Source organism: Canis aureus, chromosome 23, assembly GCF_053574225.1.
Source record: "Canis aureus isolate CA01 chromosome 23, VMU_Caureus_v.1.0, whole genome shotgun sequence".
Classification (NCBI taxonomy): domain Eukaryota; kingdom Metazoa; phylum Chordata; class Mammalia; order Carnivora; family Canidae; genus Canis; species Canis aureus.
In genome coordinates, this window is record NC_135633.1 from 25678509 (window position 1) to 25699284 (window position 20776).

Consider the following 20776-nt stretch of genomic DNA (forward strand, 5'->3'; position numbering starts at 1 on the left):
GCTTTGTTCCAGGCAAGTTAAGCCAATGCATATTTGAAACGGAGGAAGGAGCTTGTCGGGACGGACCCAGACACGGGTTCGATCGAGCAAAGTGAAAGTTCGCTCCCAGGTTAAAGGGGATCGGCCGACAGAGGCCCAGGAGTAGGCGCGGCGGGCGCCGGGCTGGGAGCCTGCGCCTTTAAGGAGCCAAGGGGCGGAGGGGCGGGGCAGGAAGCGGGCTCCCGGGAGACGCCGCCACGGGCTAGGTCTTTTTTGGGGGGAAGGGGCGGGCCAGACCCTCCTCGGGCCCCGCCCCCTTTCCGGCGCCCGGGCCCCCTCCCGCCAAGGGCGCCCGGGGCGTCGGAGCGTGCCCGCCCTGGGGAGCTCCGGGCCCGGCGTCCCGCCCACCGAGGCTCAAGTTTGTCGTCTTGGAGGGAGTAGCTGGGGCGGGGGCGGGCGCTAATAATACCCGTGCGCTCGGGCGCCGCGCTTTACAGTTTACACAGCTGTCACCTTCGTTGCTCCTTAATTAATAATAAAAATAGCCGCTGTTTGGAGGCTCACGGGATGCCGGGCCCTGGGCCGGGAGCTTTACAGGCACGGTCCCGCCGAGTCGGCCCTCGCAGCGGGCGCCCCCCTTGCGGAGCGCGAAGGCGAGGCGCGGAGGGGAGCCGTGACTGGCCCGAGGTCACTCGGCGGGGTCAGCGGCCCCGGGGCGAGACCCGGGCCCGGGGAAGGCGGGGCGCGGGGTGCTACCCCCGGCTCCGCCGAGAGCCGCGGGGGCGGAGCGGCGGGCGGGGCGGAAGACGAGGGGGTGCGGCGGCGGCGGATGGCCATCTTAAGTGGCCGCGGAGAGTCAGGGGCCGCTTCCCCCGGGGAGGGGGCACCGCGGCGGCCCGGGAGGTGAGGGTCCGCGCGCCGCGGCGGCTGTGCGGAGAAGTCGGGGGCCCGGGGGCCCGAGGGAACTTTCCTCTAGGGCAGTGGGGGGTGCCGGTCTCGGGCTGCTGAACCCCTCGCGGCCCGGGCCTCCGGGGATGGGGGATGGTGCCAGGGAACTTGGCCGGGAGGGGGGAAGGGCCCTGCCCGGGCTGCGAGGGGTTGCCGGGGACGGTGCTTGGGGATTCGAGGACACCGGACCGTGCCTGAGCGCTTGTGGGAGATCGGGGCGCCCCGGAGGGGGATCCCCCCGCGGGAATGGTCGGGGACCGGACCCGGCGGAGTTTGGGGGCTCGGGTCTAGGAGGGGCCTGGATTTCACGGGAGTTGGGAGTCCGGGCCACTCGGGTACCGAGGACAGGGGTGGGAAGAGGTTCGTCTTCGATCCCTCGCGGGTTTTGAGAACTCGACCCGGCCCTTTGAGGCTGCGGGGGAGGTGGGTGCTGAATAGAAAGGATTTGGGGTGCAATTAGACGTTTATGGGAGTTGGAGATCTTGTCCTTGCGATTATTGGAGGGGGCTAACTCTCCGGAGAGGGGGCTGGGACCGCCTAGTGCCCCGGAGCCGGGTGGGGGAACTTGACCTTCGTGGGGGGGCCGGGTCCCTGGTCTCCTAGGGGTGGTGATGGCGGGGCGGATCCCCGTGGGTGTGGGGGTCCCGCGTCGTGCGGGAACGCAGGGGCCGTGGCCCCGCCGGGAAGGGGTGGGGGTAGGGGCGCTCGGGCGGCGGGCCGAGCGGAGGGGCGGGGGCGGGGCGGGGGCCGGGGCGGGGGCGGGGGCCGGGGCCGGGGCCGGGGCCGGCCGCCCGGCTCTGCGCTGCGCTCCCGCCCCTCCCCCGCCGCCTCTGAACAAACTTTTCTTTCTCTTCAAGTTGAGGCCGGCGCTGCGGGCGGCGGCGGCGGCGGCGGCGGCGCGGCGCGGCGGACGGGGCGGCCTGCGCGGCGGGGCGCGGAGCCCCCGACCACGGGCTCGGTCCCGGCCGTGGATCCTCAGGCCCCGGGCCCGACCCCGAGCGACCCCGGGCGGATGGCGCGGGGCGGTGGGCGCCGGCGGCGCTGAGCCCTGCGCGCCATGGCCTCGGCTTGCGGGGCGCCGGGCCCGGGGGGTGCGGGGCCCGGGGGCGCGCTGGGCAGCCCGGCCCCCGCCTGGTACCACCGCGACCTGAGCCGCGCGGCTGCGGAGGAGCTGCTGGCCCGGGCAGGCCGCGATGGCAGCTTCCTGGTCCGAGACAGCGAGAGCGTGGCGGGAGCCTTCGCGCTCTGTGTCCTGTGAGTGGGGCTGGGGCTCCCGGCGGGCGGGGCGCAGCCCCGGGGCCCTCGGTGGGTGCGGAGGGCCTGGGACAGTGGGACGCCAGCGCCCCCAGCAGTGGGGACTTGGCGTCCAGCCGGGCTTGAGGAAGGATGCAGGGGGTACTTCCTTCCTGCTCTGTGTCTGGGGACACTTTCTGGGGCCTGGAGGGCAGAGTGGGTAGGGTCCAGCTAGCCAGGGTGGAAGCCTCTGGCAGACCCCCAGGCACCCTCCAGGCACACGGCCGGGGGGGGGGGGGGGTGAGGACGTGTGGCTGTGCATTCCAGGGCTGCCTGTAGCTCTGTTTATACGGGATCGAGTGAGATGCGGTAGGCATAGACGGAGTTGGGGCCAGAGAGACCAGTGCGTGAGTGAGGATGCCCGGCAGCTTCCTTAGGGATCCTTGCTATGCCCCCAGGCCTGAGGTTGGGACCGGTGTGGCTATAGATGTCAGGGGCTGAGGGCAGAGTGGTGTTGAGAAGAAGGGAGGGGTTGAGGAGGCTCTATGGGGCCGTGTTATTATTTCACAAATCAATGAGCATGTGCGTGTGCCCCGGCCCTGGGTATCCCGGCAGCCCTAGCCCCACCTATGGGTGCGGAATGAGGGGCTAGACTTGGCAGCTCTCGGAGTGGGTCTCGTCCTGTGCCTGTACCCATCGGCTGTGTGTGGTAGTGGTTCTGGGTGAGTTGGTGGGTTTGGAGTCTCTCCCTGAGCTGTCTCCTGTGTCCCAGGGTCTAATACTAGGTGGGCTCCTGTGAGTGTTGTTAGGATCGAGTTATAGTCCACCATAGCCCTGTGAACCCTTCCAAACCCCCATCTTTCTGTCCCTTACCCCGTCTGTTCTACTCACTTCTTGGAGGGTTCGTTGACCTAGGCCAGTAGTTCTCATTTAGGGGTTGGTTTTACCCCTCAGGAACATTTGGCAATGTTTGGAGACATTTTTCGTTGTCACAGCTGGGATAGTGCTACTGGCATCTAGTGGGTAAAAGCCAGTGATGCCGCCAAACATCCTGCAATACGAAGGATGGCCCCTCACAGCAAAGAACTGTGCAGTCCAAAATGTTAGTGGTGTTGGGGTTGAGGACCCCTGACCTGGGTATCTGAAGAGGAAGGGCTCCCTAAGTCTCAGCTTATGCCCCAAGTCTGATGCCCAGGAGAGACTAACAAGGGACAGCTTCGCCAGATGCTCCCAGCCCCCTCGGAGGCATACCCCCTAATTAGGGAGGGGAGGGAGGCAGGTGCTGGGTCAGCTGTTGAGTGGGAGGGGGACAGCTGGGCCTGTGTCTGGGGGAGGAACATTATTGTCCCAGGAGGGGAGAGTCCTGGCTCCACTGCCAGGGGAGGAAATGGGTGGAATGAGGGTCTGTCTGTGTTGGGGGCTTCAGCTTTGCCAGCTGACTCTGGCTACTTGCATCTCAAGAGCCCAGGGATGGGGGGAGGGTCAGAAATGGGGTAGAAGCCTGGGGGTAGGTGATCAGAAATACACTTGCTTACCTGTATACGTACCCACAGGTACATGGGTGACATTTCAGGACACACCCCTGCTCGCACAAGCACAGGCAATCTGACCAGCCGGCCACGATACAGGCACGGGCCTCTGCCCTGGCTTTAGGTCCCAGCTCTTGTCTTTCACTTACTCTGTGACCTTAGTCAAATTGCTTTTCTGTTGGAGCCTATTTCCTCTTCTGGAGAATGGGGATGATACTAATATCTGTATCAAAATGCAAGGATTAAATGGGATCACATCTAGGGGGGGTGCCTGGGTGGCTCAGTGGTTGAGTGTCTGCCTTTGGCTCAGGTTGCAATCCCAGGGTCCTGGGATCAAGTCCTTCATCGGTCTCCCTGCAAGGAGCCTGCTTCCCTCTCTGCCTGTGTCTCTGTCTCTCTGTGTCTCTCATGAATAAATAAATAAAATCTTTTAAAAAAAAATGAGATCATATCTGTAGGGTGTCACAAAGACAGGGCTCAGTAAATAGGATGCTATTATTGTTGTAAATACAGTCCACAAAGAGGTACACACATAGACACCTGCACAGAATGTTCCCCATCAGCAGCCAGGAGAGTTCCTGAGGGGGGCCTAATTGAGTGGAGGGGATGGACTGTGGGTCTCCTCAAATGGGCATTTGGTCCTGTCTGGCGCCAATACCCCCCTCCTGTCCAGCTCACACGTGGGCCCCGGGTGGCTCCCCTGAGTTAGCCTACCTGAGGGCTGGCTGCAGAGGGAGCCTTCCGTCCCTACTGAGTGAGGCCTTTGCTGCCCAGGCCTGGCTCAGCTGTCACCTGCTCAGCTGTTGCGGCCATCTGTCAGCACCCCTCTTGCCCCTCCTCAATTTGGGGGCTCTTAGAGGCCTGGGTCTCCCACAGGGGGCCCCCTTGGGTCATCCCAGTTTCCTGCTGTCTGGGGAAGGGGGGATAATTCAGGGATACCCGCCTACTTCCTAGCAAAATGGCCCCCAATACACCCAGCTCCAGCAGAGCCAGACACCAACGTAAACACAGACAGCAGGCGCACACGTGTGTTAGCACATCTCCTATGTGTGCAAACAGAGGTTAACCAGGCTTCTGAGGACTCTTACTCTGGCGGGGGGCCAGAGCTGGTACCACAGTCCAGAGGGGCTGTTTAGACAGCTGTGGAGGCCACAAAAGAGCTGCCTGTTGCTTCCCGGGCCCTGTGGTGGGTGTGGAGTCCATGTAGGTCTGGGTGGAGAGGTGGCCAGGAGGGGGGCGGGAGTGGTGGTGGGGGGAGGCTGGTCATTCCTGCTCTTGTTGGCAACACTAGCAGGATAGAAGTGGACTGGCCTCATCATTAACCCGTGAGCAGCCTGAGCAAAGGGTTTTAGGAAAACCAAGCTGAGGGAGCTGGGTCCTGAGCCTGGTAGCAGGAGGAAGGCATGCCTTGGGGCTTAGCCCTAGCCAGGGGCGACAGGTTCTGATCCTCGCTTTGTCACTAGGTATCAGAAGCACGTGCACACATACCGAATCCTACCTGATGGAGAAGACTTCCTGGCTGTGCAGGTAGGAGTCTGGCCCCTGACCCTGATTCCACCCTGTAACTTGGGGTCAGCTGGCTGACACTTCTCCCACTCCTGCTGATTGGCAGACCTCACAGGGCGTGCCCGTGCGCCGTTTCCAGACCCTGGGCGAGCTCATTGGCCTGTACGCCCAGCCCAACCAGGGCCTCGTGTGTGCCCTGCTGCTGCCTGTGGAGCGGGAGCGAGAGCCAGACCCACCCGACGACCGTGATGTCTCAGGTGGTGCTGCACGCTCTGCCACGTGCAGATGCCTTCCCTGCCCCTTCCCCAGGCGCTGCCTGCTTCTTCCCCTCCCATTTTCTCAGTCCCCCTCCCCTAAAGCCCCCTTGCTCCTACCCATGATGCTGGGGCCCTTTACCCCACTTCCATGGAAGCATCTGAAGACACAGCATCCCCCATACTTCACTGACTCCTGTTCACAGATGGGGAGGATGAGAAGCCTCCGCTGCCCCCACGTTCTGGCTCTACCAGTATTTCTGCCCCCGTGGGGCCTGGCAGCCCCCCAGCAGCCCCTGAGACTCCCACAACTCCAGCTGCTGAGAGGTAAGACCAGAAGCCTCCACAGGGAACAGGAATTCCCCTTTCTCCTCTGAGAACCTTGTCCGCTTGGGGGCAGGGGCTTCTAAGCCCCCACTCCACCCCCAGGGGCCCTCATCCCACCTCAGCCCCAGGGGCAGACACCCTGATCCATGGTGCTCTGATCACTGCCAGTACCACCTCTAGGGACAGGGTGGGAGGGCCGGGACAGGGTCAGCAGGTTCTTCACCGACTTCTCCACCCCTCCCTGAAGTGCTCCCAATGGGCTGAGCACTGTCTCGCACGAGTATCTGAAGGGCAGCTACGGACTGGACCTGGAGGCCGTGCGAGGCGGAGCCAGCAACCTGCCCCACCTCACCCGCACCCTTGCCACCTCGTGCCGGAGGCTGCACAGGTACCTGGCACGCGCAACACCGCGCATGCAGCCTCTCCTCTGACCCGTGCTCACCTGCCCCCTGCCCCCTGCACAGATGTCCTGACCTCTGCTCTCTGGCCCGGAACGGGGACTCAGCTGTCGTTTCCTGAATTTTCCTCACCTGTGCACCCTTGGATCCTTATGGTGGAGGCTGAAGCTACACACTCAGCCATCCTTCCCTGTCCTTGGGTCGGGGCGGGGAGTTCTGACCGGTCGTCTCCCCTAGCGAGGTGGACAAGGTCCTGGCGGGTCTGGAGATCCTGTCCAAGGTGTTCGACCAGCAGAGCTCTCCCATGGTCACTCGCCTCTTGCAGCAGCAGGTGGGATTATGGGGGGGGCCTGTGGGGAGTGGGTTGATGTCTGGGGCCGGGGGGACCCTCCTGTTCAGCGGCCTCAGGGACCAGTCTTACCCTTCCTCTGTGCAGAATCCAGCACAGACCGGGGAGCAGGAGCTGGAGAGCCTGGTGTTGAAGCTGTCGGTGTTAAAGGACTTCTTGTCGGGCATCCAGAAGAAGGTAGCCTGGCTCCTGACCTCTGACCTGACCCACCAGACCCCAACTATTTGCAATGACCTAAGTGATCTCCACCCCCAGTCTACACCTCAGCATCGACCCCACTGTCAGCCGTCTCCCTCCCAGTCCCAGCTCTCTGCACATCCCCTGACCTTGCCTGCCCTTACTCGCCCCAGGCACTGAAGGTCCTGCAGGACATGAGCTCTACGGCCCCACCAGCCCCGCCGCAGCCGGCTATACGTAAGGCCAAGACTGTGCCTGTGCAGGCCTTTGAGGTACGCAAGGAAGTGTTGGGGGGACCCCTGGGGCAAAGGGCGGTGGAGGGTGGAGGGGGTGGTACTTGCCCGGGGTCTTTTCAGCAGCCCCCCATCTCGTGACCTGCAGGTGAAGTTAGATGTGACCCTGGGTGACCTGACCAAGATCGGGAAGTCACAGAAGTTCACGCTCAGCGTGGATGTGGAGGGTGGGCGGCTGGTGCTGCTGCGGAGGCAGCGGGACTCACAGGAGGACTGGACGACCTTCACACATGACCGCAGTGAGCCAGGGCCCGACCTTGGGCGGGGGGGGGCGGGGGGCGGGCAGGGCAGCCTCCGGGCCTCAGTGCACGGGCCAGTGTGACCGGCCTCCATCCCCTAGTCCGCCAGCTCATTAAGTCCCAGCGTGTCCAGAACAAGCTAGGCGTCGTGTTTGAGAAGGAGAAGGATCGGACACAGCGCAAGGACTTCATCTTTGTCAGCGCCCGGGTGAGCAGCGTGTTGGGCTGGCCCCCTGCAGGGGTTCCTGGGGGCCGGAAGGAGAGGAAATGTGTGATGCAGGTGACCCGTCCCTCCTGACAGGGCAGACAGTGTATGTATGGAGATGGGTGGCCCGAGGGTAGAGGCAGATAGATGTTCATTTGGTGAACATTTCCTGAGAGGTGTCCTCTGCTTGAGTAGTGGGTGTACAGTGGTGGACCAGACAGGCGTGTCCCTCCCCTCATGGGACCTGCCACCTACCAGGGACCCCCCCTAACTGGCTGTTGTCCCCCCAGAAGCGGGAGGCCTTCTGCCAGCTACTGCAGCTCATGAAGAACAAGCACTCCAAGCAAGATGAGCCGGACATGATCTCTGTCTTCATAGGCAGTTGGAACATGGGTCAGGCCCGGGTAGGGCTGGGGTGGGAGAGAGGACAGGGGTCAGGGTCAGGGGCCTGACCATCACCCCATCCCCTTCACCTCCAGGAAGCGTGCCACCTCCAAAAAATGTGACATCTTGGTTCACATCAAAGGGTCTAGGGAAGACCCTGGATGAGGTCACGGTGACCATACCCCATGACATCTATGTCTTCGGGACCCAGGAGAACTCGGTGGGTGACCGCGAGTGGCTGGACCTGCTACGCGGGGGCCTCAAGGAGCTCACAGATCTGGATTACCGCCCGGTGAGAGAGGGTCATCCTGTCCAGTCTCCCCTCCTCAGACCCCAACCCAAACGATCCTGCTTGACCCCACAGGCCACCCGGGGAGCACAACTTGCCTGCCTTTCCCTCTGGCCCCTGGGGTATCCTTTTCGAAATCTAATGAGTGCTTCATGCTGTAGGAATGTGCTCTGTTTCTCTCTGGCCCTTCAGGAGAAAGGGGTGGCAGCCCTTCCTATCCTGTGACTGACGGTGCCCTCTCCAGTATAGACAGGGTGGGGTGGGGGGCATGGAATGCGGCAGTGCCCCAGCCCCAGGCAGGGATAACCGCGAGCCTTCTACCCAGATTGCCATGCAGTCGCTGTGGAACATCAAGGTAGCCGTGCTGGTCAAGCCAGAGCATGAGAACCGAATCAGCCATGTCAGTACGTCCAGCGTGAAGACCGGCATCGCCAACACCCTGGGTGAGCGGGTGGCCAGGATCCCTCTGTCCACACCTCCTGCTTCCTCTCCAGCTCATAGTCTCCCCCTTTCAGGTGGTCTCAGTTTTCTCCTATATAGAGCCCTTTGAACTCTGTAAAGCATGTTCATATTCTAAATGTTTTCCAGCACCACCAGGAAGGCAGGGCCAGGATGGTTATCTCCATCTCATAGATGATAAAACTCAACCTCCCCAAAACTCTCAAGCCCAGGGTTGCCAAGTGACTTGACCAAGGTGACACAGCTAGTATGTAGTGGAGCTATCTTAGTGCCCAGGCCTCTTGGTTGGTGGTCCAGTGCTCCCTCGGCAGAGATTCTGCTCAGAATCTGCAGGTCTTTTCAGCTTCACCCTTGGGGTCCCCTGTGATCACTAGGGGCTTTGTTCACACATGCAGAGAGACTCAGGCCGTCCAGGTGAACTGCGCGAGCCCTGTGTGGCCCCCAGGAAGGGGGGATGTGTTTAGAGACCTGTCTGCCTTGTAGCCTCTGGGAGGGTGGGGAGGATCTTCCCACTGCTGCTTCGGGGGATGGGGGCAGAGGGGAGAGTTGGGAGCCCTCCAAAGGTGACGCAGGCCATCCTCTTTTGCTTGCTTGGACAGGAAACAAGGGAGCCGTGGGAGTCTCTTTCATGTTCAATGGCACCTCATTTGGCTTTGTGAATTGCCACCTCACTTCAGGAAATGAGAAAACTGCCCGGTAAGGGGGTACCTTTCTAAGTCTTTACCCTCATTCCCTATTCACCTGAGACCTAGTCCCTCTCCCACATCCCAGTCTATGGCCCTCCTGCATCCCTGTCCCCAAGACCGCCCTCTCCCTTGTCCCAACTCAAGAGTCCTCTACTGCCCCTCATCTTGATCTTGTTCCCAGCTCTTTCCTCTGTCCCCAGGGACCCTGATCTGTACCCCATCCCTGACCCCAGAGACTTCTTCCCTTCCTGCCGGTCCCTGGCCCCTGACCCTGGAGACATCCCCTCACCCCCCATAGGCGGAACCAGAACTACCTGGACATCCTGCGGCTGCTCTCGCTGGGCGACCGGCAGCTCAGTGCCTTTGACATCTCTCTACGTTTCACTCACCTCTTCTGGTTTGGGGACCTCAACTACCGCCTGGACATGGACATCCAGGTGCAAAGAGGGCTGCCAGGTGGCTGGGAGGGAAGCTGGGCTGGGGGCCAGCTGGGCTCCCACCTCTGGCTCTGGCTTAAGAGGGAGTTGCCAGCCCTTGTGTCTTCACCACAGGAGATCCTCAACTACATCAGCAGGAAGGAGTTTGAGCCACTGCTCAGGGTGGACCAGCTGAACTTGGAACGCGAGAAGCACAAAGTCTTCCTTCGATTCAGTGAGTGTGGGCCTGGCAGGTCTCTGAGGGCTAGGGCCCGTATGGTCTCCCTGTGTCTTTAGGGCCCTGACCCCTACCCGTTCCCTGCCTTCCCTAGGTGAGGAAGAGATCTCCTTCCCACCCACCTACCGCTATGAGCGGGGTTCCCGGGACACGTATGCCTGGCACAAGCAGAAGCCAACTGGGGTGAGCCAAGGGAACAGGGGTAGGGGGGCCTTGGGAGACTCCTGGGCTGCAGTGAATCAGGAGTGCATGTCTGGTCAAGATCTGGGCAGTTACTCCTGTAGCTCCTTGGGCCCTCTAAGGCCTTAGGGTGGACGATCCTGGGTGTTATGAGGACCCAAGAAGGGAGGTGGGTGCTGGGGCCTGGTGTGGTAAGAGTGTTGGGCCTCATCAGTCCTGCAGCTGTGTGGTGGCCCTCATGCTGAGCCACCCCAGCTGTTTGCCCTGACCATGCTGACATCCCCTGCCCCAGGTCCGGACCAATGTGCCTTCATGGTGTGACCGGATTCTCTGGAAATCCTACCCCGAGACACACATCATCTGCAATTCCTATGGTCAGAGTCTCCTGGACAGGGGGATGGGGTATCCTGGGTGGTCCTCGTGCCGGTGCTGTCCTAGCTTTGGGAAGCGGGAGCAGAGAGGAAAGAGCTTGCCTCTGAGCTCCCATTCTAATCCCAGGTTGCACTGATGACATCGTCACCAGCGACCACTCCCCCGTGTTCGGGACATTTGAGGTTGGGGTTACCTCTCAGTTCATCTCCAAGAAAGGTGACTGTTGTGAATGTGCTGGTGGGTGGGTGGGCACACTGCTCTGGGGATGTGAAAGAGTTTGACTATCTCTGTGTGTATGTGTGTGTTTGGGTATATGTACGTACGAGAATGTTTCTGAATATGTACTGTGTGAGGGTGTCTGTGTACCCAGGGCACTGTGAAAGGTGCCTGCCCATGAGTGAGTGTATTCATATGAATGTAAACGCATATGTATGTGTCTTTATTTGCCTGGAGCCATGTGTGGTCCCCTGAGTGTGCCTAGTAGTGTGGGGGATTGTGGGCAGGCAGTCCCTGCAGGTATTCTGGTCCCCAGCTCCCTTCTTAGATGGTCTCTCATCCTTGGGCTCTCTGTCTGGGCCAGGATCTGGGCTTTGGGGCCTCCCCATTGGTTGCTTGGCATGGGGGAGGTACCTCCCTCCCGGCCTTCCTGCCTCCTTTGCCAGGGCCCCTGATTTCCTGTCCCAGGGCTCAGTGTCTGTCCTGTTCCTTGTGTCACCCTCTCAGCCCTCCTCACTGCCTTCCTCCCTTTGCCCCTCAGGGCTCTCAAAGACTTCAGACCAGGCCTACATTGAGTTTGAGAGCATTGAGGCCATCGTGAAGACAGCCAGCCGCACCAAGTTCTTCATTGAGTTCTACTCCACCTGCCTGGAGGGTCAGAGGCAGGACCAGGGCTGAGTGTGGGCCAAGAGGGATGGGGAGGCCCGGGGGCCCAGAGCGGTCAGCCCCCTAGATGGCAGAAGGGAATCCAGGAGGTGGCACTCAGTTGGGTATCCCCCACCCTCACCCCAGAGTACAAGAAGAGCTTCGAGAATGATGCTCAGAGCAGTGACAACATCAACTTCCTCAAGGTGCAGTGGTCTTCACGCCAGCTGCCCACGGTGAGGCTTTTGGCAGGGTCTGAGCTTGTAGGTGAGGGCACAGGGAGAGGTGTGAAAGAGCACATATGGGGCATGCGTGTGTGTGTGTGTGTGTGTGTGTGTGTGTGTGTGTTGTGTGGTGGGGCTGGGCATGAGTAAGGGTGAAGGCATTTGCTTTATTTGGGAGGTGTGGGACCAAGTTACAGATTCATCCATTCATTCATAAACACTTTTCGAGCCTTTGCTCAATGTCAGGTCCTGTGTTGGCCATTGAGGATGTAGAAAATTAACTACATGAATGTTAGGAAAGGCCCATGCAGGGCCATGTCTTCTACATTAAGGATTTGGGATCTTTCCTTAATAGTTGAGTGGGAGTGAGCTTGGACGAGTCTGAGGGTTGGGGTGAGCAGTGTCATGGGCAGGAGGGGCTCGTTGGGGCTTTGTCCTTCACTAGGCCTCTCTGCTCCCCAGCTCAAGCCAATTCTGGCTGATATTGAGTACCTGCAGGACCAGCACCTCCTGCTCACGGTCAAGTCCATGGATGGCTACGAATCCTATGGTGAGGGGGGGAAGTGGAGGGGGAGCAGGGAGGGGTCCCAAGAGGCACAGAAAGCCAAGCAGAGCTCTAGAAAGGTTCGACAGTCTGCCCGTCTGCCCCATCTGCCCTTCAGGGGAGTGCGTGGTGGCGCTCAAGTCCATGATTGGCAGCACAGCCCAGCAGTTCCTGACCTTCCTGTCCCACCGAGGCGAGGAGACAGGCAACATCCGTGGCTCCATGAAGGTGCGGGTGCCCACAGAGCGCCTGGGCACCCGTGAGCGACTCTACGGTGGGGGCTCCATTGGGAGGGATATGGGGCATGAGATGGGGTGGTGTGGGCAGGTCTAGGAGGGGGGACTGCGGGTAGAGGGAGGGCACGTTAGAATCCCTGGAATCTTTGGAAGTTCTGTAGCAACGCCTGAAAGTGGGCCTGCCTTCAGGAGTAGCTGGAAAGGGGCTGCTGGTAGGCCCAGGGGGTGTCTAGGGTCCAGGATCCCAGGTCCCCTCTGAGTCTTCTTTCTCTTCCTTCCCCAGAGTGGATCAGCATTGATAAGGATGAGGCAGGAGCAAAGAGCAAAGCCCCCTCTGTGTCTCGAGGCAGCCAGGATCCCAGGTGAACTGGGACTGTGCTGGGTGTCCCATGAAGAGATGCCTGGGGGCTTTGGGTCAGTCTCTACCTCATCTCACCCTTGTACACCCCTGGCAGGTCAGGGAACCGCAAGCCAGCCCCTGCAGAGGCCTCCTGCCCACTGTCTAAGTTATTTGAAGAACCAGAGAAACCACCACCCACTGGGAGGCCCCCAGCCCCACCTCGAGCTGCTTCCCGGGAGGAGCCCTTGACGCCCAGGTGAGAGAAGGAACCTGTTATCCACCCCCACTTCATCTACTGCTATGCTTGGCTCTCAGGGCCAGCCCGGGGACCGTTCGATGCCTGAGTGAGATGATGCCCCATGGCTGGGGGTGCTGGGGCTCTGCTCCTTTGGCCACTCAGGCCTCCCCGAGGCGTGGCTGTCTGAGTCCAAGGAAGCAGTCAGCCTTTCTTCCCGGCTCTGCCTTAAAAAAATAGAACTAGAAGTTGTTTCTGCAACAGTTCCCTCCAAATTTAGCTTGGGTTTTCTGTTTGGTCTCAGCATGGCATTTCCTTCGGTGCATACTTTGGAACACTGTCCTACAAGATGCCCCATCGGAAACGGGTTGGTGGTCAAATGAGTTTGGGGAATGGTTCTGACTAGATTCTTTTCTTAGGTAGTCCCAGTGCACATTAGTTTTGCAGAAGCTCTGAGCATGTGGACAGGAAGGAAACCCCCTTTTCAACGCTGTTGAGTATAGTTTCCCAAACTTAACCGGCCAGGAAACTTCTTTTCCACACAGTGACTATTAATACCCTGGGGAACTAGTGTTCTGTGGATCATACTCGAGGAAAGTGAGGCTTCCTAATTATATCCGATTGTTGCTTGAACTTAAATAAAAGTTCCTAGCCACGGTTTGGTGCTTTTTCACTCACCTTCACCTGTTATCGGTCACCTTGGTTTTATCCTCAGGCTTGAGTAAAACTAACCTGAATCCCTGGGTAAAATTCCTCAGTAGATTGGCCTCAGGCGCCTTCACAGGATTTCAAGCCCTAGCCGGCCATTCCAACCAAAGGCCTTTGTTGCCCTGCCTTCTGGCACCTGTTTTCACTGATGTAAGCTCAGGACTTTCACAAAGTCATGAAAGAAGGATCTGAGAATCTTAGCAAGGAAGGCAAGAAAGTTCAAGGATTATCTATTCAACCACTGAGTCTCCTGCATCTTAGAGGTGAAGACACCAAGGGCCAGAGAGAGAAAGTGATGTGCTCAAGGTCACGTGCAATCCTAGGACCAGGGGCCCACAGTCCTGACCCCCAGTCCAGTTCTCCTTCCACTGTATCCATTGCCTTCCTGACTTGATTATCCTGCTCCCAAACCCAGGTTGAAGGCAGAGGGGGCTCCAGAGCCGGAAGGGGTGGCAGCCCCACCACCCAAGAACAGCTTCAATAACCCTGCCTACTACGTCCTTGAAGGGGTCCCCCACCAACTGCTGCCCCCGGAGCCACCCTCGCCTGCCAGGGCCCCTGTCCCACCGGCCACCAAGAACAAAGTGGCCATCACAGTGCCTGCTCCACAGCTCGGGCGCCACCGGCCCCCCCGTGTGGGAGAGGGGAGCTCATCAGATGAGGAGTCTGGGGGCACACTGCCCCCTCCAGACTTTCCACCCCCACCCCTGCCAGACTCGGCCATCTTCCTGCCCCCCAGCCTGGATCCTTTGCCAGGGCCGGTGGTCCGGGGCCGCAGTGGGGGTGAGGCCCGTGGCCCACCACCTCCCAAGGCCCATCCAAGACCTCCACTGCCCCCAGGCCCCTCACCTACCAGCACTTTCCTGGGGGAGGTAGCCAGTGGGGACGATCGCTCCTGCTCCGTGCTGCAGATGGCCAAGACTCTGAGTGAGGTGGACTATGCTCCAGCTGGGCCTGGCCGCTCAGTGCTTCTGCCAGGCCCCCTGGAGCTGCAGCCGCCCCGGGGACTGCCCTCGGACTATGGCCGGCCTCTCAGCTTCCCTCCACCTCGAATCCGAGAGAGCATCCAGGAGGACCTGGCAGAGGAGGTGTGTGGACCAGGGGTGGCTATCTGTGTGTACCTGAGGTGTGTGCTTGCCCATGGACAGTGGGATCCCTTTATGGCACCATTTCAACACTCAACGGGGTCCCTTCTGCCCTGAGCTGGGTACTGGGGAGTTGGGAGGTGGGGGGCGGGGAACATGAATCAGCCCGTTTTTGCCTCTTCCCCTAGAGCCTGTAGTAGGATGTGGCTGCAGGGGCTTCTTCCCTGGGTGGGTGCTCTCGGTGCTCCCCCTGACATGCGCTATTCCCTCAGGCTCCGTGCCCGCAGGGCGGGCGGGCCGGCGGGCTGGGCGAGGCAGGCATGGGCGCCTGGCTGCGGGCCATCGGCTTGGAGCGCTATGAGGAGGGCCTGGTGCACAATGGCTGGGACGACCTGGAGTTTCTCAGGTGGGGGCGGGGCTGGAGGCGGATGGGGTGGGGCTGGCCCCGGGGCGGAGCTACGGGCCCTCTAGACCTCTTCGCCCACCTCCCAGCCTCTCTTACCCCTACAGCGACATCACGGAGGAGGACCTGGAGGAGGCTGGGGTGCAGGACCCGGCTCACAAGCGCCTCCTTTTGGACACCCTGCAGCTCAGCAAGTGATAGCGGTGGCGCTGCGAAGCTGCGGACTCGGCACCCCTGCTCCCACCCTCCAACTAAGGCCCAGCCATAGCCCCAAAGTTGAAAAGCTGTGAGGGGTGGGGCAGTACCTCTCCGCCTATTTATTGGGGATCTGCGTTCCCCACTGCCCAATCGTTTGGAATGCCCTAATTAGGACATCCTGCCCCTCCCCCGCCCCAGGGTTCCGGAGGTCAATTGCCGAGATTACCGAGGACTTTGGTTATTCTGGTGCTGACCTCCCTTTCTGAATCCCTACTCCCAGCCTCAGGGGTGCCCGTAGGGTCCACTTGGGTACGTCTGGGCCCCCACTTTCACCGCTGTTTCTGCTGCCCTCCACCTGGCCTGAACCACGGGGGGCAGGGGAAGCTCAGCTAGGACCCTTCCCAACCCCCATTCTGGGGGTGTCCGTCCGGAAATGAAGGAATAGCCCAAGGACCGGGCTGGGGTTTATTTAAGCTTTTCTGCGTGGGTTTAGGGAGGGCGGGCACCTTAATATTATCGGGGCTGGTTAGGGTGGGGAGAAGGATCTGGGCCATAAAGTGGTAGTTTGCTTAGTTCTCACTGTCTCCCTGTCTATACCACCCCGGGCTGCGGATTTGTGGCAGCAGTGGGTTCCTTGCTGGTTGCAAGCGGGGACGGGCTCTTGCAGGCAGCTTATCCCCCATCCTGGGTACTCAGAAGGGTTGCCAGCGTTACGTCTTCAATAAATTAAGTTTTATTTGGATTGAGCAAAACTCACCTCAATAAATTACAAGTTTTTCAAAGGAAAAGAACGACAACAACCAAAAACAAACAAACAAAAAATTCAGGAAAGAGGAAACCCCTCTGTCCCAGTGCCCTGGCAGCCAGGCCCTCTTCTCTGAACAGGCCTAACCTCTGCGCCAGACCGGCTGGAAACGGGAGGGGATAAATTGGCAGTGAGACCCTTCGGGCGTCTTATTATCCCAACGGTGACCAGTGCGGGTGGACTGGAGGGCTGGGGCAGCGGGCTGGTGGCCAGGGTGAAGAGTGAGCCAGCCAGCTGCAGAGCCAGGGAGGGAGCCAGGCTGCTGCTCTGCTTGAGGACCCTCAAGTTCCAGCGGGGTTATTTGATCCCGGTTTCAAAGAAAGCCAAGCTGGAAGGGGGGGCTCCCCGGTGAAAGTACCCCATTCTGCTGGGGGCGGTAGGTGAGGACGAGAGGCCCTGACTCGGTCTCCGAAGCTGGGGAGGGCACACTTAGGAGCGGGACACGGTAGGGGGTGGGGCAGGTGGGCACTTCCAGGCGGGCGCCCGGATGGGGAGGGACCCTGTCAGGTCCTGAGGGGCAGGGGCATCTCTGGGGGGCAGGCCCGGCACCTCCAGAGTCCGGCGGCTAGAAGAGATTGGTCTTCAGGGCCGGGCCAGGCTTCCGGTGGAAGGAGGACAGAACCCCGGAGAAGGGCCCGGGCCCGGGTTCCGCCGGCTGCCAGGCCTTGAGCAGCTCCGCCGCGCCCGCGCCCGGCCCGCCGCCCCCGCCGCCCGCCACGCCCGCCCACAGCGGGCCCTTGAGCGGCTGCGGCCCGGGGCCAGGGCCGGGCCCGGAGCCCAGGGCGGCAGGCAGCGGGCTGGGGCTCAGACGCGGGCTGGCCAGGCCGGGGGCGGGCGGCGGGGGCAGCGACGCGGTGCTGTCGGGCGTGGGGCTGCACGTGGACTCCTTGGAGTCGTCGTCCTCGGACGAGCAGCGCGCCTCGCCCTTTTTGGCGCCCGCCGCGCCCGCCGCACCCTTGGCGCTGGCCGCACGCTCCTGTTTGCGGAACTTGGCCCGGCGGTTCTGGAACCAGACCTGCGGGCACAGGGGCCGGTCAGGCCGAGGCCGCGAGACGCGCGGGAGCCCTCGGTCTGGAAGGGGTCGGATCAGGATTACTACCAGATTCCTGAGCGTGCGCCCGTCGGCCCTCCGCTACCTGGCTCCTGGCCCTCCTCTCTCTGCTCGAGGCCTCTCCAGCATTTGCCCCTCCCTCCTGGTCTTCCCCTGGGGGATCTGATCACCCGCCACCGGCAGGCTCCAGTGTTCCAGGTCTCCGGGCGGGGACTCCGCCTTCGCTCCCTTATCACCCAAAGCCCTGCCCCCAATTCCTTCCTACTAGAAGCTCCAGGGATTTCCACCTGGAGTGTCCCACGGCGGTGGAGAAGGGGTCGGGTACTAGGGGAAACCGTTCGTCCAGGGTCTCCAGTAGGGGCGGACCAGCTGGACATCTCCACTTGGATTTGTAAGACAGACAACAGAGTCCACCTGGGCGGCCGCTCCTCGGCCCTGCGCCTGCCCAGAGCCCTGGGTTTTCAGGCTCAGAGATCTCACAGCTGCAGAGCTGGGGAGGGGACATGGAGGCACTCGCTGGCTTTCTGGGATTCGCCTGCCTTGGCACTGAGGCCGCCCGGGGCTCCCACTCTACCCACTTGGGAAGCTTCCAGGCTTCCCAAGCATCCTTCTACATGCCTGGCCGTACTAAGGGAACAGAGGGGAAATCCTGGGGGCTGAAGAGCTCAGTTCTCCAGAGGGCCTCAGGTCTGCCAAGTCTTGGCCCGCTGTCTCCTCCCGCTGCCCATCCTCTCCTGCCCAACCACCCCCGGACTGTGCCCTGGTCCCTGGCCCCAGCTCTCCGCCTCCAAGCTGCCCCTGCCTGCCACCCCAGAGAGCCAGGGCCCTCTTTCCCGAGGCCCCCAGGTGTCGGGCACTAACCTCCCATCCCTCCCCCCCCCCAACACGTACACTTCCGCACACACGCAAACACACACCTGCACGCGAGCCTCAGTCAGGTCGATCTTGAGCGCCAGCTCCTCGCGTGTGTAAATGTCGGGGTAGTGAGTCTCTGCGAAGACGCGCTCCAGCTCCTTGAGCTGTGCGCTGGTGAACGTGGTACGGATGCGCCGCTGCTTGCGCTTCTCATGCAGGCCCGACGGCTCCGGGAAGAACTTGTAGGGCACTAGGGGTGTGTGCAGGAGGGGGGAGCAACGAGGGTGGGGGCATGAGGGGCCGAGCTCAGCCTGCTGTGTCCTGCCCCTGCGATCGCTCGCCGTTCCCCGCGCCTGACTCAGCCCCTCGGCTTCCTCCCCTCGGTCTCGGTTCCGAACGGAGCGTCTGCCCCATCTCTCAGTGGAGCCGGCAGGAGTGAAGGCGGACAGGGCGCAGGCGGACCTGGAGCCCCAGAGCCGCAGCGAGGCAATCAAGATCTGATCCTTAGGTCAGGACGGCTGACCTGTCCTTGGTACTCTGCTGTGTTCCCTCCCCTCTCTCCAGCCCACCTGCTCCTCCGACCTCCCCTGTGGTGTGCTTCCGCCTTGGTCAGTCTGCCCTGCTTGGGTTCAGGTCCTGCTCTGTCCACCTAAGCCTTGATTGCCAGGTCTCATCAGCATCGTGGGCCTTCCCAGTAGCCAGTTCTGGAGCTGGGTGACTGAGACTCCCTGGCCTAGGTCTACTTTGAGCCCTGGCACATACTTTCTGCCATGTAGGGAATTGGCTCCCTCTCCCCTGTCATCTCTCTCCCTCCCAGGCCTCATTTCTTCAGCCCCATCTCACATCCCATTCTCCTCCAGTGTCCTCTCCTCTTCCTCATCTTTCTCCATCCACATCTCTCTTCAGCTTTCCCCTTTGGGACCATTCTTTTCTTTGTGCCCACTGAAAAGGGTCCTTATTTTTCCCCATCCAGACCCAGGTTCCTTCACCTTCTCATTGCCCTTCTTCCTCCCAGGCACCTCTGTGTCTCAACTGCCCCACAGCCAGCCCCACCCCTCTCCCTCACTCTTCCCATCCTTGTTTCCCTTTTACCCCATGCCAGGCCCCACTGCCCCCACAGACAGTGTTTCTGACAGTATCTCCTCATCCTTGTCTCCAACCCCGCTTAGGTCTCCATATTCTTCAGGAGTCCCCAGTATCTTACATCTTTGTCCTATATCCCTAGTTCTCGATCTCCCCCTGATCCTTGTCTCCAACACCCCATTCCTAGTCCCATCTTCCTCATCTCTGTTGCCAGTCTTCCTTGGTCCCCATCTCCCACAGTTCCTGTCCGCATCACCTCTAGTTCTTATCACCATCTCCCCAACCCTGGGTCCCCATTTCTCCCAGGGTCCCCAGTCTTCCCACTTTTGCTCATACCTCTCTATACCTGTTCTCCTCTCCCCATCTCAGTGGGGCCCATAACCCCATTTCCTGACCCTATACCCCCAATCCCCATCCTCATCTGGCCCAGAGTACCAATCTCCCCATCCCTGTTCCAGTTTTTGGATCCATCTTGCTGGTTCTCATTTCTCCAAATCTGGGTCCCTATCTCACCATCCCTTCCCACCCCTCAGGCTCCAATCTTCTACTTGGGTCCCAGTGGTCTTCCCCGGAAGGAAGGAGATAAGGAGATTGGGTGGGGCAGCCTGGACTCTAACCGGAGAGATCGGGATGGCTGCAAGGCTCTGTGAGGTTGAGGGTTCAGATGGGGACTTGGATCAAGAGGCTTGGAGGTAGTGGGGGGCTGCTTCTGGGTTCTGCAGGACTCTAGCTAGGAGAGTCTCCAGGGGGAAGGGGGGAATGAAAATGGCTTAATGACCTGGGCACGCTTTTCTTCCAGCAAGCGATGGTTGGGGTTTCAGTGGAGCAAGAGGGTCTAAACACAGGCAGGATGGGTTCAAAACCAGGCAGGAGGGGCTTGATGGTGCTGGGGCTCTAGGAAGGTTTCCATCTGGGCAGCTCAGCCGCTGCAGAAGCTCTTGCTGGGGGTCAGACATGAAGTGGGGTGGGGATAGGGATGGGGATCTGATTGGACTGAGCCGGGGGCATCTTCCAAGGATACGGGGATGGAGAGGTTTGGTGGTCAGACTTTGCAGGCGGGGAGGGGAGGATCCGGTGAGGGGCCTGGGGCTGGACCAGGGATCTATTTCCCTGACCCGAAGAGCACAGGACAGGGATCTGGCAGTGAGAAAGAGGAAGGGGATGAGAGGGTGGGGCTGAACTCTGCCAAGGGGAACCCCGTCTTACAGAGGGGCTGGGGATCCCGCGGGTGTTGGAGGGCAAGGATGGGGGCGGCTGTGGGGGACAGTCGCAATCACTTGCCAAATAGGGCAGGGGCTGGGGCTTCCGCAGGATTCGGAGGGAGGCTTGGGCCGGGGCTGGGCTCACCTGCCGAGTAAGGCGCAGGCTGGTGGTCGCGTAGAGCGCCGAGCGCGCAGTTAGAGGAGCCGAGCGCGGGGCAGGGCGGCCCAGCCGCGGGGAAGGCGGGTCGCAGGGGGCTGTATTGGAAGCCGCCGGGCTGGCTGCAGGCGCCGAAGTCGCCGTAGGCGGACGCCTCCATGGCCGCCACGCACGAGTCGTACGAATTGAGGTAGGAGTAGTCCATCGGCCCGGGGGTCGGGGGCGGGGGCCGGGCCGGGCCGGGTCAGGGTCGGGGTTCCCGGCCGGGTGGGGGTCGGGATGAGGGTTGGAGCGCCTGGCGCCGAGGACCCGAGGCCGACTCTGAGCG

The 20776-nt window shown here is 61.1% G+C and overlaps 2 protein-coding genes across 2 annotated transcripts; one reads left to right on the top strand and one right to left on the bottom strand.

Moving 5' to 3' along the window:
• Window positions 1–1969: 1969 nt before the first annotated feature.
• Window positions 1970–16047, top strand: INPPL1 (inositol polyphosphate phosphatase like 1). Its single transcript, XM_077866876.1, has 28 exons — window positions 1970–2181; window positions 5153–5216; window positions 5302–5452; window positions 5656–5776; window positions 6024–6164; window positions 6412–6505; window positions 6611–6700; window positions 6874–6972; window positions 7082–7232; window positions 7334–7440; window positions 7728–7830; window positions 7917–8113; window positions 8436–8553; window positions 9169–9265; window positions 9554–9692; window positions 9807–9906; window positions 10004–10092; window positions 10382–10463; window positions 10588–10677; window positions 11219–11332; window positions 11470–11558; window positions 12009–12096; window positions 12209–12364; window positions 12610–12688; window positions 12782–12922; window positions 14025–14697; window positions 14967–15100; window positions 15205–16047. The coding sequence occupies exons 1-28, from the start codon at window positions 1985–1987 to the stop codon at window positions 15293–15295; spliced, it is 3795 nt and encodes a 1264-aa protein (XP_077723002.1). The 5' UTR covers window positions 1970–1984; the 3' UTR covers window positions 15296–16047.
• Window positions 16013–20756, bottom strand: PHOX2A (paired like homeobox 2A). The gene is made up of 3 exons (XM_077866878.1): window positions 20437–20756; window positions 18069–18256; window positions 16013–17115 (listed from the first exon to the last, which is right to left on the bottom strand). The coding sequence occupies exons 1-3, from the start codon at window positions 20651–20653 to the stop codon at window positions 16666–16668; spliced, it is 855 nt and encodes a 284-aa protein (XP_077723004.1). The 5' UTR covers window positions 20654–20756; the 3' UTR covers window positions 16013–16665.
• Window positions 20757–20776: the final 20 nt, after the last annotated feature.